This window comes from Anoplopoma fimbria, chromosome 12, assembly GCF_027596085.1.
Source record: "Anoplopoma fimbria isolate UVic2021 breed Golden Eagle Sablefish chromosome 12, Afim_UVic_2022, whole genome shotgun sequence".
NCBI lineage: Eukaryota > Metazoa > Chordata > Actinopteri > Perciformes > Anoplopomatidae > Anoplopoma > Anoplopoma fimbria.
Genome location: NC_072460.1, coordinates 10,385,631 through 10,401,658, shown reverse-complemented (window position 1 = coordinate 10,401,658; position 16,028 = coordinate 10,385,631). Strand labels below are relative to the sequence as shown.

The 16,028-nt window shown below is 39.7% G+C and overlaps 3 protein-coding genes across 3 annotated transcripts; 2 read left to right on the top strand and 1 right to left on the bottom strand.

Moving 5' to 3' along the window:
• Nucleotides 1-5,158: 5,158 nt before the first annotated feature.
• Nucleotides 5,159-8,756, top strand: ttll9 (tubulin tyrosine ligase-like family, member 9). Its single transcript, XM_054609103.1, has 14 exons — nt 5,159-5,237; nt 5,327-5,373; nt 5,456-5,548; nt 5,636-5,747; nt 5,871-6,056; nt 6,202-6,270; nt 6,379-6,469; nt 6,752-6,792; nt 6,879-6,966; nt 7,215-7,273; nt 7,382-7,578; nt 8,025-8,138; nt 8,374-8,498; nt 8,647-8,756. Exons 1-14 carry the CDS (start codon nt 5,223-5,225, stop codon nt 8,715-8,717), a joined length of 1,308 nt encoding a protein of 435 aa, XP_054465078.1. The 5' UTR covers nt 5,159-5,222; the 3' UTR covers nt 8,718-8,756.
• A 62-nt stretch (nt 8,757-8,818) lies between these two features.
• fam217ba (family with sequence similarity 217 member Ba) lies at nt 8,819-12,873 on the bottom strand. Its single transcript, XM_054609102.1, is given in 5 exon segments — nt 8,819-11,290; nt 11,293-11,843; nt 11,947-12,011; nt 12,162-12,261; nt 12,372-12,873. Coding segments are annotated over 5 exon segments (1,701 nt in total). The 5' UTR covers nt 12,479-12,873; the 3' UTR covers nt 8,819-10,412.
• Nucleotides 12,874-13,100: 227 nt separating this feature from the next.
• ppp1r3da (protein phosphatase 1, regulatory subunit 3Da) lies at nt 13,101-15,005 on the top strand. Its single transcript, XM_054609812.1, has 2 exons — nt 13,101-13,383; nt 13,724-15,005. Exon 2 carries the CDS (start codon nt 13,752-13,754, stop codon nt 14,667-14,669), a length of 918 nt encoding a protein of 305 aa, XP_054465787.1. The 5' UTR covers nt 13,101-13,383; nt 13,724-13,751; the 3' UTR covers nt 14,670-15,005.
• The last annotated feature ends 1,023 nt before the right edge of the window (nt 15,006-16,028 follow it).

Below are 16,028 nucleotides of genomic sequence, written 5' to 3'. Positions count from 1 at the left end.
TTGGGATTGACTGCTAACTTGCCTTTTTGTAGGTTTGTTCCTCTTATTGCAAGCGCAAAGGTGTGCAGTTGATTCTAAAACAAAGCTACTGAAAAAAGCAAAAACGAATGTAGTCTGTGGTTTAAGCCTCCAAGAGCATCTGCAAGAGCATCACCTATGTTGTGTGTGAGGCGTAGACGTCAAACAGCCAGTGAATGATTTGTAACTTAATTTAAAATGGGGCATATATGGTGTCATGAAAGATGAGAGGGCGGCAAAGAAATGTAGTTTACGTTATTTGATTTTTATTTAATTGATCAAACCACTGTGGGGCATGAGTGTGTGTGTGTGTAACACACATTAACCGGCTCAAGTAATCCTGGAACGCAAATGGGAACGCCTATGGGAATTTGATGGAGATATTGTATGCACATATAACTGAAAACAGGCCAACAGATTTTATGAGGGCGTACCTTAAGCCCTCAGATTGCTGTTATGAAAATAAACCTACCTCAGTGAGCCTCCAACTCCAATTTCCTTTCAATTTGAGTTCCCTCCTTGGGCGATCATTACCATCAAACACCAGAATGCTATAAACAGCTGGAACAGAGGATAACAGAGGAAACCTGTAAAAGTCTCATAAGGACTGTACCATACTACCTAACACGTTGAAATAGTATCCAAAGATGAACTAAGAGATGTAGGATGCAAATCAATTTAAATATAGGTATTTCAAAGATTAAGTGTTTCCTTAATGAGGTTGAGGTTTACATACTTACATATACAAAGACAAATTGGTTTATTTGTACATAGACATGCAGAAAATGCACTTACATGAAACAAATATGGGTTACTTCATGGGAAGATTGGGGCCTTCTATGGCATGATGATCCAAAGCCCCCTATTCTGTTTACCGTCTCACTCCCTGGGTATCAATGTCTTGGATTTGTACTTTTCTACTAGGCTTAAACCTAAATATGTCTGACTTGTGATTGCCCTCTGGTTCTTTCCAAATTCCCCTTGGCAATGGTTTTCTGCTATACCCCAATTCCCTGGCACATTCCCTACACTGGGAATAAGAGAGAATTCCAGATAAATGAAGACCACATTTCCCCTGACCAATCTGACTGTGTGTGGTTTAGCAGTAATGCAACGTATGCATGCTTTCAAGGTATCATTCTGGTTTGAAGGACCCTGTCTGGTGAAGCGGAATTTTCAGTTTGAGCCCATATTATCATGGTTGGTTATTTACACTAAACAAGCAGTAATGAAATGGATTGAGGTATGAAACCTATTAACGGGCCTAATTTTATTAGATCTTTCTCACTTTATACTCAGTGCATTATGCAACAAATTTAACTACTTCAATTATTGACCTCATGTTCATTAGCGATGCAAAATCAATTCTGGATCAATCAAGTTTCCAAACACGATTTCCAAGATCGCTGTTATAGTTTTGTTTTTCTTTTCCTTCGGTTTTTCTTTCATGTCATATGTCAACATATGTATTTGTCCTCTTTCTGCCTGACAACATCTGCTTGTAGAAGTGTTGATTATAGGGCTGCAGCAGGAAACGCATCAAGATGGATTCTCAGCTTTTTTGGGAGACATGTGGCGCTGTAATACATTTCCACATTCCAGGTGCCACCCTGTCCTGTTTTTCTTGGCCTCCTCATATGTTTTAGAAGAAAACATTTTGGATGTGCAGAACCTGAAGATTTGCAGAGTCATTACCTTACAGAGTGCTGTGGAGCTGTTGAAACAATATACAGGTGGCCTTAACTTCTCAGAGGCTGCAGATATGTAAGCCTGTTGAAATGAACACCGGGATCTGTGATGTATAATAATTATTATTATTATAATTAGTGGTAGCAGTAGTAGTAAAAGTAGTAGCAGTATTAGTATTAGTATTGTTATTAGTATTATTGAGATTGATGCAAAAGCCACAGTGTAATTGGTATTATCAGCATTATCAAACTGAGCCAGTCAACGAGGGGCCTTCCAAAGAAATTTAGACTTAAACTGACATCTAAATTGGACAATCATGTTGGAATTTAATTTCCAATCCTTAAGAAAACACAAGCTACATGTCTGAAAGGGACAAACCAATGGATTGATCCTCAAAAACAATTTCCATTCCAAGATACTGGTCATGGAGTTGTTTTTTATCATGTTGTAAAAGGTTAAGAATATATGTGGTTACCCAAAATGATAAGCATAATAGATACAGCTACTACTGACAAAATTCTCTGAACTGATGACTGCCAAACCATAAACCTGTTGCACAGACAAAAATGCAGCAAAAATGCTTGCTGAGAGGTTGATCCCTGATTGGCACCTATGGTTTAACCGATTATTAAACAGAGTTTTGCTTAGACTGGGTTGTGAAACCCGGGACAACATTCCCCAAGGACTAAACAACTGTCTGTCATGAAACATAAAGCACTTAACTTGAACTTGGATATAGCTCTGCGGTGGTGATGTAAGTGGAAACTCCTGGCATTGGGAGCAGCGGATATTTATGCAAGAATAATGCAGTAGTTCTACTAAATACTGTTTGAAAACACGGGTACGGTGTGGTTTGCTGAAATATATATTTTTTCTGTACAATTAAAAATCTAATTAAAAAATATCATAATGTAATAGCAGTTGAGAAATTAGAAAGTATGATTTAGATGCCTTGATAGATTTTAAACACATGTCTTATGCCAAAGATGATATTTTGATTGATTGCAACAATCCCATTCTTCTTTATTCCAACCAGCTATCATTAGATATAACATGTGTAGCTGATCTGGAGAGGATGGAAATATTTATGGACACTGACTGAATTAACACACGCATGTAAGCCTGAATCTCCTCTGCAGAAAACATCATCAAAGAAAAGATGCTTCAGAATGCTTTTTTGCTGAGGCTTGCCCAAGCAGCAGATGTTGATGCAGTTTGAAAGAAGAATCTTATATACAGATGTTTTGGAAATGAATTATATTATCACTGCAACATTTACATTTTCTTGTCTGTTCTTCATATTTACCATCATTAGAAATAATACAAAAATTCCTATATGACAGCTCTAGAAATAAATTCTGTTCTTTTATATGTGATGATTTAAAACAGCTGTAATGTATATGAAATTACACAAATAAAGTACTTTATTATATTTATATGCATAGTAAGAAGTCTTGAGACTGAGTTTTGGCCCAGCTAATAGATCAATCATTGTACAAACTGCTGGGAGGCCTGGCCTATGTTATTTACTACTGTATGGACACTTCAATAGCTATCCAAACCACACATCCCTATACTCTAGCCTGTTCTGATTATTTATGTCAGAGTTAAAAGTATGGTTGATTGTTTGATTAGCTGTGAATGGCTGAGAAAGAAAAAAGGCACAGCAACAGCATATGAAACGGGGTAAGCTCCTTTTACAGAATAGACATCAAAGCATTTAAAGCAATAAATGTAAACGGTTTTATGAATTGGGGACATGTACATCTTTTATGCTATATGAATCAGAAAAAGGGAAACATATCTCTTACCCTGTACCCCAACTCCCCAAAGCTTTATCCCATAAACATGTCATGAGACATGTTAAATTGTAAATGGACTGTACTTGAATAACGCTTTTCTAGTCTTCCGACAACTCAAAGTGTTTTAACATTAGATGTCATCATTCATGATGTTCAAGCCAATATGTTTGAGGAAATAATACATGCAGAAAAAAAGACTACTGCCACTTAGAAACATAAACAATTGAGATGCAATCCATCAACCACGGAGGACGGTTAGAAACAGGCTCCTAGGGGCAGGGCTGAAGTCGTGCAAAGCTAGAAAAAAGCCCTTCATCAACGAGAAGCAAAGAAGAGTCAGGCTGAGGTTTGCAAAAGACCTTAAGGATTGGACCATAGAGGACTGGAGTCAGGTCATCTTCTCTGATGAGTCCAATTTCAGCTTTGCCCAACACCTGGTCGTCTAATGGTTGGACGGAGACCTGGAGAGGCCTACAAGCCACAGTGTCTCGCACCTACTGTGAAAGCTGTGATTGTAAATCAAGGTTACAGCATCTTTTTTGTTATTTTGACCAGTTGTCATTTTCTTCAAATAAATGCTCTAAATGACAATATTTTTATTTGAAATTTGGGAGAAATGTTGTCAGTAGTTTATAGAATAAAACAAACATAAAAATGTTTTACTCAAACACATACCAATAAATAGTAAAACCAGAGAAACTGATAATTTTGAAGTGATTTGGCTTTCAATTTTACAAGACAAAAAATATAAATTAGTTTTATGGACAAATACGAAACAACTATTTGTGTTGATTTGACATTTATAATTTGATACTTTCAGCTTTGTCAAGCAAGAGGCTCACATAGGCAAGTGGTAATGAATCCTTTACAGAATGTTATCGGATGAACACTTAGTCAGAAATATCCAAGATGGATGGAGTTGGCGATCAACTTTATTTATGCATTTGCAAAGTTCAAACAAGGTTGGTTAAATTTGACCTCAATTCGTCAATTATATTTTGCAATCCATTCACATAACCGAAATAAACAAGCTGTCATACTATTAAATACATACAATGTCATACATATGTCAATATGTCGAGGTTTCCATTGCTTTGATTAATCACGGAATATCTTATGCAAAAAAATTAATCGACATATGGTACAAACAGATGCACTCAGTTAGATGAGGCTTTAGCGCCACTTAGTGGTGGTTTTATAGTAGTGTTAACACGTTGATGAGTGATCAGACGGGTTTGCTTTGTATTAAAATGTGTTGGATAAAGACTAGGTGCTTTAAATGGTAGACTTTTGAATAAAATGACAACATTATTCATAGATCTCTATCTCTATCTAAATTGAAGATGTTTACATTATTTTGCAAATTAAAAATAGGCTATCATAAATCTACATGACTGAAAAATTCGGCTCTTTAAAGGTTTTTTTTTTTCTTTTTTTTTTTTTTTTAAACAATAGTTGATTTAATACCGTAAATATTAAAATAACATGACAATTTGTGTCATGTTTAATGGGGATTAAACGGGCCGTAATGGGTCACGGGATAGCACAACAGGACATCCCCCTTTTACCGTGTGGTGACTGTTTGACGTGTTGCCATAGCAGCAGTTGTCAAACACTACTATGACTAGCTATCTTAGCTTAACGGCTAACTAGATTAAATGTATTACTTAAGCATAAGTTTTAATGCTACGTTAGTTAATTATCATAGCTCCCATGTCTAAGTATAAGGTAAACAGAAAGCGCTCTGTCTAATTGTCGTTTATAAAGTGTCCAAATTAAAGTGACTAAATCTTGGTTTGCTTTCTTCACCACTGCAGACTTCTGGATACAAAGGTTCCTATGACTACAACAAAAGTGAGGAGCGGTGAGTTGTTCTTCAGTATGTCGCAAATGAACAGCTGGTAAGGACTGCTGGTATCAGCTACTAAGCTTCAATGTCTCCTCAGGGAGGGAAGAAGTTGTGTGCGTTACAAATGTGGCCTGCTCAACACCATCCAGGATGTCCTGCGCCTGAGACCAGGTTGGGTTGAAGTCAAAGAGTGAGTAGGCGTGTCTGTCCATCATCATATCAGCTTATTTGTCCTATTTGTGGCTTGAATCTGGTATCTACTCTTTTTTTCTCACAGTGAAGGAGAGTGGGACTTTAACTGGTGTGATGTGGGCTGGCTCAGGGAGAATTTTGATCATTCATACATGGAGGAACATGTAAGGATAAACCACTTTCGCAACCATTATGAGGTGAGGCAGCATCAACCTGGCATGCTTGGAGACCCGAGGTGGAACAGTAATGAGCATAAATCATTTATATCATCTAAAAAGCAATGTAGTCTTATGCTGTGTTTCTACGTTTCTATGTTACAGTTGACTCGCAAAAACCTCATGGTGAAAAACCTCAAAAGATACCGGAAAAATCTTGAAAGGGATGTTGGCCGCATGGAGGCATCCAAATGTGATTTTTTCCCCTGCACCTTTGCACTGCCCAGCGAATATCATCTCTTTGTTGAGGAATTCAAAAGAAGCCCTGGTAGCACCTGGATCATGAAGCCGGTTAGTTAAAGTAGACCATGCATGTGATACAGAGCAATACAATTATATTTAATTTAGTATTTGGATGACCTTCCAAATTAGAATTAAGTTACCACCACATAGAATTTAAAACATGAAAATTAACCGGTCTGGTATGTTTATTTAGGTAGCAAAATCTCAAGGGAAAGGCATTTTCCTGTTCAGGAAACTGAAAGACATCATGGATTGGAAAAAGGTACTGTGCAATTATTTCATCAAGGAATAAGGTGTAAATGAATATCAAAAAACAGATATTGTACAATCACACCCACATATTAAGATTGGTAATATTGTGTTTACACAGGATGGCACCCGCTCAGAGGAACAGAAGGATGCAGCTCAAGTGGAAAGCTATGTGGCTCAACGCTACATAGAGAACCCCTACCTAATTAATGGTTGTCAAAATCTAATTTTCCAAATTTACAATGTACACAGGAATTAGATTTAGTGATACAGCGTTGTAAAAATATGAAAGGTAAAAGTTAAAAGGTTTAAATTATTAAGTTAAAGATAGATAAATACAAGAATTATACCCAGTTGAAAATGATAAAATGCTATGTTATGCTACAATAAACTGAATGAAAACAAAAAATGTACAAATTTGAACAGGAGGATGAGTGAGCAAAAGGAATTAGATCTATATCCCTGCTTACTTTTTTTGCTTTTTGTCCCCGCAGGCAGGAAATTTGATCTGAGGGTCTATGTGCTGGTCACAGCTGTACGTATTGAACCTTGTTAATTACAATGTTAACACAAATTGTAAATATTGGGGCATTTGTAAATCAATGTGTGTTTGTGTTTCAGTATGTTCCCTTGAAGGCCTGGCTGTATCGAGATGGGTTTGGCCGCTTCTCAAGCACCCGCTTCTCCCTTAGCAGTATTGATGACAAGTGTATCCTTTTTTCACCATCATAACATTTTTTTCCTCTATTCATTTGAATGTTGATACACTTGTTTCTGAGTCATCCCTTTAAAAGTTGAGCCTATGGCTAATTAAATATTCAACCAAGTTTTATATAGCGCGGTTTTACCCATATCCTGAGGCTGTTAGTCCTAATTTTGTCGCTTTCATCCACATCCCCGTGGAAGGCGTGTTTACATCATTAAAGTTCCCAAATTCTACTTAGCGCATCTCTTCAGATATGCACCTCACCAATGTGGCTGTTCAAAAAACAGCGCCAGACTATGACCCTGAAAAGGTGTGTAATTGAACAACCACAGAATAGGTAAAAGATGTTGAATATTCTCTCTTTTAACCAATTTTTTCTCCACTTTGTTCCTGCATTGTTTTATTTATCTCTAAATAGGGATGTAAATGGCAGATGCAACAGCTTCGAAGATACCTGACTGCAAAACATGGCAGAGAGACTGTAGAATCCCTGTTTACAGAGATGGATAACATCTTTGTCCGCAGTCTGCAGAGTGTACAAAAGGTCATCATAAATGACAAACACTGCTTTGAGCTCTATGGGTATGACATCCTACTGGATCAGAACCTCAAACCGTAAGTGTCATACACTGTAAGCATGGCATTGTAAATTTCCCCGCTGTGGGACTAATAAAGAATTATCTTATCTTATCTTATCTTATCAAAGTGCATCATCACCTACACGTATCCACTTGCAAACATGCACTTAAGCAATGCATGCTCACAAAGAAGCACAGACGAGCGCATGCACAGACAAGCAAACATGACACACGTTTGGCTTGCCTCCCTGGATACCCAAACAGACAATGCAGTAAATATTAGGGTTAATAAATAACCATGTGTAAATAACATAATAAATCTGCACAGATGTGCTGTAAATAACAAGACACACAACAATGATAGTGCCTCCCCCAATGCTTGCGTGTGCCTACCTAACAAACGTTATGTGCTCATGGATTGATGCCAGCTCAAAGGACTAAGTAAATGTTTGGTGAATGTCATCACCTACCGTCTTTTTGCAGGTGGTTAATTGAGGTGAATGCCTCCCCGTCACACACCCCCAGTAGTCAAGAGGATTATGAGATGAAGTGCCGGCTCCTGGAAGACACTTTGAATGTTGTTGATATGGAGGGAAGGTAAAGATCTCTTTGTCATCGTGTGTTTGCCTTTTTGTCAGGAGACCAGATGTGAGGGCACTCTGTCCCGTCCAAATCATTATAGTCATCACAATATTGCTATTCACCAATCTATACACATTTTGAATTATATTTTAGGTTATGGTTTATTTTAAGATTAAAAACATACAACTGACGATGAGTTCCTTTTTTTCTTCGTTCTGCATTCTTATCAACTGTGTTTTTTTCTCATCAGGCTGACTGGCAAGGAGAAAAGGGTGGGTGGCTATGATCTCATGTGGAACGATGGCCCCGTCTATAGAGAGGACGTCAACCTAGAAACATTTGGCAGTTCGTGTTTCACTGCCAACACAAACTTAGGTAACCTGACTCTGCTGCTAGTGCAACAATGTTCTACATTTTTTGATAATTGTGCAAAAGTATATACAATTAAGTCCATGGTATTTTATCGTCCTATTATTACATCAAAATAATACAGCTGCAGGTACATACTTGCTCTTTGTTGCAGGTTGCGTGAATGACAGGGAGAAGCAGCTTCGCCGGCTTCTCAAACCATTTCCAGGACAGAAGAGGATGTAACACATGTATCATTTTTATGTCCAACCAATATCATACGTGCTATGTTTCTGGGAGAAGTCAGGATCCGGTAAACAAAAAGAACTTAAAGGCATTAGTAATATTTTATTCAAAATTAGCTTTCTGTGATTCTCTGATCATATTCCAGGCACTTAGGTTGACATTTGGACATGCAACTGAATGAAAATGACATTTTCCTAAAACGACGGCAAAACTTGTAATTCTTTCAATCGCAGAGTTAAGGCTGGTTAAGTTTGGGATTTTAGCAAGGTCTCAGAAACAGGGACAGGTCATTTCGTAATGTGTTCCAAAGAAAGGCCGGTGAATCAATATCCGTTGAGTGCAAAACATTTATTTCTATGCCTTACAAATACTTGCATTCAGCATTGAGAAAATACATACCACAATCTTTCTGCGTGCATGTCAACGTAATGTACACATTTATAATAATATTGTCCCTCCTGGCCTCATATCTATGGCTTTAATACTTTACATGAGTTTAAGTAAAGAGCACATGGTAAATCACAACCAACAGATAAGACACACTAATGTAAACACAGTGTTCTACAGACTTCAAGTATGTAGTGTGATATGGACATGATATGTATAACACAACCATGATACAGCATAACAGCTATGATGTGTAGAAATTCCATTGAATCACAGGGATGACCAATGCCATAGACACCAAGTTACATTCAGCTCTTTGACTAAATATTTTCTTTTTGTGCAGGACAATGTAAACAAAATAATGACAATGATGAGTACAGGTCAACTACAACACCTTTCATAAATATAACTATGGTATATAAAATTTGGAAAAATATGCATTTACATTCGTAGCAAACATTACACCGTCTTCAATGATAGAAAGAGCTCAGCTCTATGCAAAATACAATATATTATCATAGACTACAATTCAAGCTGTTCAAACATGAAAAGCCCTTGTAACCAAAAATCTTAAACCATTGCACAAATATGACAAATTACATCACTGTGGTACACCACCACTCATTGTGCCTCCTTTTCAGCCTAAAATGCTTTAATTGAATTTATATTTATAAAAAAAAAATGACACACCAAAGAAAAGAAAATGCAACATCAAGTTAAGTAAAATAATTCAAAACAAATACATTCCAACATCACAAACTCCACTAGTAACGGCTATGGTCGTATTTGATTTCCTAAATGTAATGATCTGTGTTAAACTTCACTATGGATTACTTGTGCTGAGAGCTGACCAATGGTAGAGTAGATGCTTATTTTATACCTATTTCAACATTAGCAGTATATTGAGAGATGATGATGTGCAGTGCAGCAGAATTCAGTTTACATAAAAGCTGTATTTTTAATATCCTAGTAGTGCTTTCGATCATAATGAGCCTTCTGTCAAAACACAACTAACATTATGATTGTATACTTTCTGTGCATTTTGAATGAAATACAGTGTGTATAATTCTGTTCTATTCAAGTGTCCTTATGCTTTTTTAATTCATTGCTGTTTTATCTCTATTCTAGCTGCACGACTTCTTGTTAGTTTTTACCTATAGAAGGATGTACATCACTGACTGACTCAGACTGCTGTACGACAGTTACAACATGTTAGTATTACACAGATTACACAGAAAGCAAGCATAGCTTTAAGTTCCTGCACCAAGTAACCACTAATTATAGCACTGTACTGTAGGTTTATATGCGTTACTTTGCAACAAAGTGCACATTTTTTGTTTTGCCATTCTGCTTACTAATAGGCGGAGCTTTGAAGAGAGACTGTGGCTCTTTAGCAGCTCTTTTCACAGCAGTTTTAGAGGCCTGACCTCCGGCTTCATTCCTCTGCCAGTCCTTCTCTACTCTCTTGGAGGTGATGACCTCTTTCTTATTCGCAGCAAAAACACGTTTCTCTGCACCAGCTGTTTTACTGCCACAAGGCTCTTTTTTTATATCTGTCTCGGAGTTAGCTCGAACCCGGCTTTTCCTCACCTGACCACGGGTGTTTGTGTTAGTTCCTGATTCCTGGGTTTGCTTACGGGCATTGCCTGAAGCCTGCATTTGTTTGAGATGACTCCTTCCAGCTGAGGGGCTAACTGGGGTCTGGGCTCCTCCTCCGCCTTGTCCTCCACCTTGTCCTCCTGGGCTCCTACCTTCTGTTGAGGTTGCTCGGGTCTCACTGCTGCTCCTCTTCGCCGGTGCTCCAGGTTTGGCTCTGCGCTCAAGCAGTGGGCTGAGCCTTGAGTGGCGCTGGTAGGCATAGGCGGAGCAACTTCCATTGCACAATGGGTAGCGAATGTGACAGTGAGGGCACACTGGAAAGCGGGTATGCTGTTGCTGGACTGAGGCGGGTGATGGGGGGTTGTTGACAGGTGTAAATGGGAAGGCCCGCTGGCTTTGCCGCTGCCCTTTAGGGGAGTTGAGTCGGGATGGTGGAGCTGTGTGAGGCCTGGGCTGGTGAGCGGTGGTGGCAGAGGGGAAGCTCTGAGGCCTTGTACGGCTGCCGGGCGGACGGCTGCTCTCTGCTTGCACTGTTTGGATCTGGAGCCACTCCAGTTGCAGCAGCCTCTCCAGGTACTTCTCTAGGTTCCCCACAGGCTTGGGCCGGGGGCGCCACGGCCCTCCGTATGAAGAAACACCGCCAGCTGTCTCAGGCTCCAGCTGTTAAAGGGAGGAGGCAGAAAGTCTGGGTAACTGTAGCTGGGTTTTTCACTCTCATCTTCATCACCCACAGCCCCATGTGGTCCAGGGAAGTCCGGGGGAAAGTCATTAGTGTTGATGACCTCGGCCCGGAGGTTGAGGTGAGGAGGAGTGCAAGGGGTACAGGGAGAGGGCAGTACAGGCAGCCTCTCAGAATCAGACAGATCACTGGCGCTGTCGGTGTCTTCATCCTTCTGGTTGTAGTGCCGCTGTAGTGCCTCAGGGGTGGGGGAGTGTGTTAGGGGGTGTGCCGGCATGTGTCGTAGCCCAGATATTGGGGAGAGAGGCAGGGAGAGAGCTCGGCGATTTTTCCCCATCCCCCCACGATTCTGGTGTAGCTCGTTGCCGCACTGTGATATCCGTTGATTTTCCAGTTGCTCCTCTTTCCCGTGTACAGATAAATGTTTGCGGACTTGAGGCCTCAAATCTCCTCCTTCCGGGCTGTAAAGAGACATACAAATGTAAGGAAAAGCTGTGGGGGTTTAGTGCTTCACTGTACTTGAAGCAAAGCATTCAGTAAGAATAATAAAACCCCAAAACATACCTGGAGAGTTTGCTTGTATTGCGTGTAGCGCTAAATTTGACCCTGCCACCTTTTGACTGTGCACCCTGTAAAACAATCATTATAGAAATTGTGTGATTATTTCTGTCTTGAGTTTTATGATATACACAGCCCACTGCAACACTGTCTGATCCTGTAAAAGGCCAATCATTGTTGACGTTATCTATCTTTATTTAACCAGGATGCATTTCACTCACCTTCTGCACTGTTGTAACTGTGTCCTTATCCTGACCTGGTCCTGGGAGACCATTTTTCATCTGGCCCACTGCTTTCTTCATCTTGTTACCTTTCTTTGAACTGTGGAAACATAATAGTGGTTGGTCAGGCTCCCCTCTAACCTATGTCTGAATCATAACATAACAATTGTAGTTGAGGCATATTCGTGTCACTGTAAAATAAGGGCCCACCTGGTTACAGGTCCGTTGTTTTCAGTATATTTTACCCGAATCTTCTCTTTGGAGACGACGCGTTTCAGTGTCGTGGATGCTGTGCGCTCCTGCATGATGGGCCCCATGTTGCAGGTCTCCAGAGGGGATGTTGTTCTGAATCCAACACAATGAAATGACACGGTAGCTAAAGAACCCAACCGACATCTCGGATCATGTACTCTATTCTGAGGATGAGGCTAAAAACACCCATTTTCTCAAAAGTGGTGCAATGCATCATGCGCAGATGTCCGGTAGCGACAGTCGTCGGTTAAACGCGTCCCTCTTTTTGCCGTCGACTCGCCTATCCGTTTCAACACAATTCAGCGATTATTTTGAATGAATTGCTGACAGCGAAATTGTGTCTCTTTTTCGACTTTCATCCTCCTCGCCATTAAAAATGCAAGACGGTAAGACAGCGCATACGCCTTGTTTGGCTCCTCGTCCCAGTGAGATAGGTTTGTTTACCTGCTGCTTACTGGCTCACCGCTTGTGTCCAAGTGGGCACCACAGGTGCATCATGGGACTTGGAGTCAAGTCATACCAGTCGGTCTTTCAGACGAAATACGTCATCGCTCTTTGGTGATACTACGTACTATACGTATTGGAGACGTTAAGTGGATAAACGGCCAACACTGTGTTTCAGTAAAAATGTTAAAAACAATGCACGCAAACGCAACTGCTAATGTTAAAACACTCAATCTCCCATGTGACGTCTGGGATGTTCTGGACCGTTTGAAGCTTCCGGTTAACTGCGCGCAGGTTAGCCGATCCCCATCGAGGGCATGCTACATGCATGTATGTGTGATTGAGTTATGGAGATGGTTAACTTCAGGTTACCAGTCACAGACCGGGCGACGTGGCGGTGGCCAACAGCGGAGACTCCCGGAAGCACGGACACGCGCAACTCCAATGAATACTACTTTAAATGAAGGATTTAGTTTAGGATACACCCTGCAGCTCAGATGAAACTAACTCTGCATATCTTTTTATGGTGAGATGATGTCAACATCTAATTATCTTGGCACATATTAAACGTAGTTTGAGTAATGCACACTTGTACAGAGAGAGGGAAGGGTTGTATGCATTTAGGCACGTACTCCCAGAGTACACGCCCACTCTCTTCCCTGCTGGGACGGTTTCGGTCTTGGCATTTACAACAACAAAATTGTTCTTCTCAAATTGCAGCAAAACATCATACATTTTAGGTAAAAAGGGTACATTGATGTTACAAATGAGTCATTGTGCTTTAGATAAGAATGACATTATGTTTTGGGGATGAATGTGACACAAGAGGCTTGATAATAAACAATGCTTTACAACTTCCTTTACAGGTAAGCAGGACACCAGTTCTCACAGAACATGGACAAAGGGTGGTTTATTGGACATGAGAGGATCCCCCCTCCAAAGGAGGAGACGTCCAGCTCTTACAGCAGGGTGTCAAGGCCTTGCATTACGATTAACCTGACTGAAATGCTTCAAGCTGACAAACCTAGTGCACTAAAGAAACCAATTCCAATCCGTCCCCCAAGCCCCAGGGTCTCTCAGCAGAGGGCACAAGAGTTCCATCGTAGTCTCTCCTGTGAACCCACGCCTAAACCCATCATCCGACAAAGATCCCGCTCTCTGCCTTCCGCTACAGAGAAGAAGAAGCAATGCAGGAATGTTGGCGTACGCTTTGTTGATTCTTTGGGGCTTGACTTGGAAGACATCAAGATTTTCAAATCTGGAGAAGATCCATTTGTACCACATCATGTTGTCTTTAGGTTGTTGATGGGTGCAGAGATGGCAGATGGAAAGCATCTGGAGATATCCTTGCCATACATGAGGCCAGTTTTTGCCCAACAACCTGGCGACCAGCCCGGATTCCTGCATCACCTTTATGAGCAGAAAGTGTGTCTTGAGAGAGTCTTGTGTTTTGAACTGGGTGTCATCGGAATCACCCAGGTCCTCAATTTGGACTTTGAGAAAGATGTCATAGCTCGATATTCATTTACAGATTGGAAGAGCTGCACAGAAACTAAGGCCTCTTGGGTGTCCACCATCAACAAGACCCGGGAAGGAGGAGAAGGCCAACTCAGCTATGATACATTTCGTTTCCACTTGCCTGTTCCTCCGTTCCTGCAGCCAGAAGCAGTGTTACAGTTTGCCATTCAATACAAAGTCGGTGGCACTGAATACTGGGACAACAATGATGGAGAGAATTATAAGTTAGTTTGCCATAACTACAAGCTCACTGTACCCAAAGAATGTGAGGATAGTATGGTGCACTTCTTTTAGGATACTGACTTAAGGTAGATGAAATCTATTTAGAGCACTTTATGATGGTTGTCAGCAAGACCTAAATATGCAAAACTGCATTGTGACATGTAATGTTAATTTTGTGAGACTTCTTTGAATCAAGTTAGATTTGAGATATACTGTCAACTCTGGACAGACTTAGTCAGAGTGAACAATAACACAAACACTAGTGCACTTCTACCTTAAGCCAACTTTAATGCCACTGTATTCCTTTTGTGTTTGCTTTTCTAAAAATGCACTCTTTAATTTTATTGTACTGGCTTTTAAAAAAAAAAAAGCACTTTAATGGGGGTAAATTGAATGGAAGTCACACCTACTGAGTGTTATAATATATATATATATATATATATATATATATATATATAAATAAATATTAAGTCAAATTTTTATTAATACACATCAGTCCAATCTTTTTTTCGGCTGGGTGGAAAGAAAATTGTTTTTCTACAATGCAGGGATTTTGTCTGCCATTTTGCTCTTGGCTGTTATCAGACAGAACTTGTCAAACTTGGTGGAGTGGGCCGATTTAAAGGTCTGAACTAAAAAGCCTAACCCTGTATTCAGAGTTTATTTTTGAGTCAATTGTTGTCAAACCAAATGCCAATGCAATAAATACAATTTTAATGTCACAGAGATGTGTATTTTGTTTAACAATAAAGAACAGTTACAAATAATGTTAAGATTGTTATTATGTATGGTAGTGTAATTGATATTCTAAAAAGCCTAACCCTGTATTCAGAGTTTATTTTTGAGTCAATTGTTGTCAAACCAAATGCCATAACCATGCAATAAATACAATTTTAATGTCACAGAGATGTGTATTTTGTTTAACAATAAAGAACAGTTACAAATAATGTTAAGATTGTTATTATGTATGGTAGTGTAATTGATATTCTTATTCTTATTCTTAAGGCTGAAAAGATCCTCTGCCGGCTGGCTCCTACCCGTCTGTGACTCAATGAGTGTTTTATTCCCTGTCACTTTCTTTTATTTCTGCAAAACTGTTCAAAACACATTATTAGTGACATTATATTCTAAAACATAGTTTTTTGTCTATGTTTTCAGCTAAAAGGGATCAAACTACTGTAATCATTTGAACAGATCCCAGAAGCCATCAAAGCTCATGGGAAATGTAGTCGTTGATTACTCACAGAATAATGGCTCACATTTGTTAACATTTGTTATAAATGCACTATCCAGTAGCTTTGCCCTCTCTGCAGGCAAGAAAGTAATTAGTGTGTTTTTTGCAAAAACCATTGTTTAGCTAAATGAATAAACCCCTTCTGGTTGAAGGCAGTAAAGGCGAACTTCTCCCCTATGCTGACTCTAGCGACTAGT

Coding starts and splice junctions, on each gene's coding strand:
- ttll9 (XM_054609103.1), top strand. Junction 7,274..7,381: donor CAGACTATGACCCTGAAAAG/GTGTGTAATTGA, acceptor ATCTCTAAATAG/GGATGTAAATGGCAGATGCA. Junction 8,139..8,373: donor GTTGTTGATATGGAGGGAAG/GTAAAGATCTCT, acceptor TTTTCTCATCAG/GCTGACTGGCAAGGAGAAAA.
- ppp1r3da (XM_054609812.1), top strand. CDS start 13,752: ATGGACAAAGGGTGGTTTATTGGACATGAGAGGATCCCCCCTCCAAAG.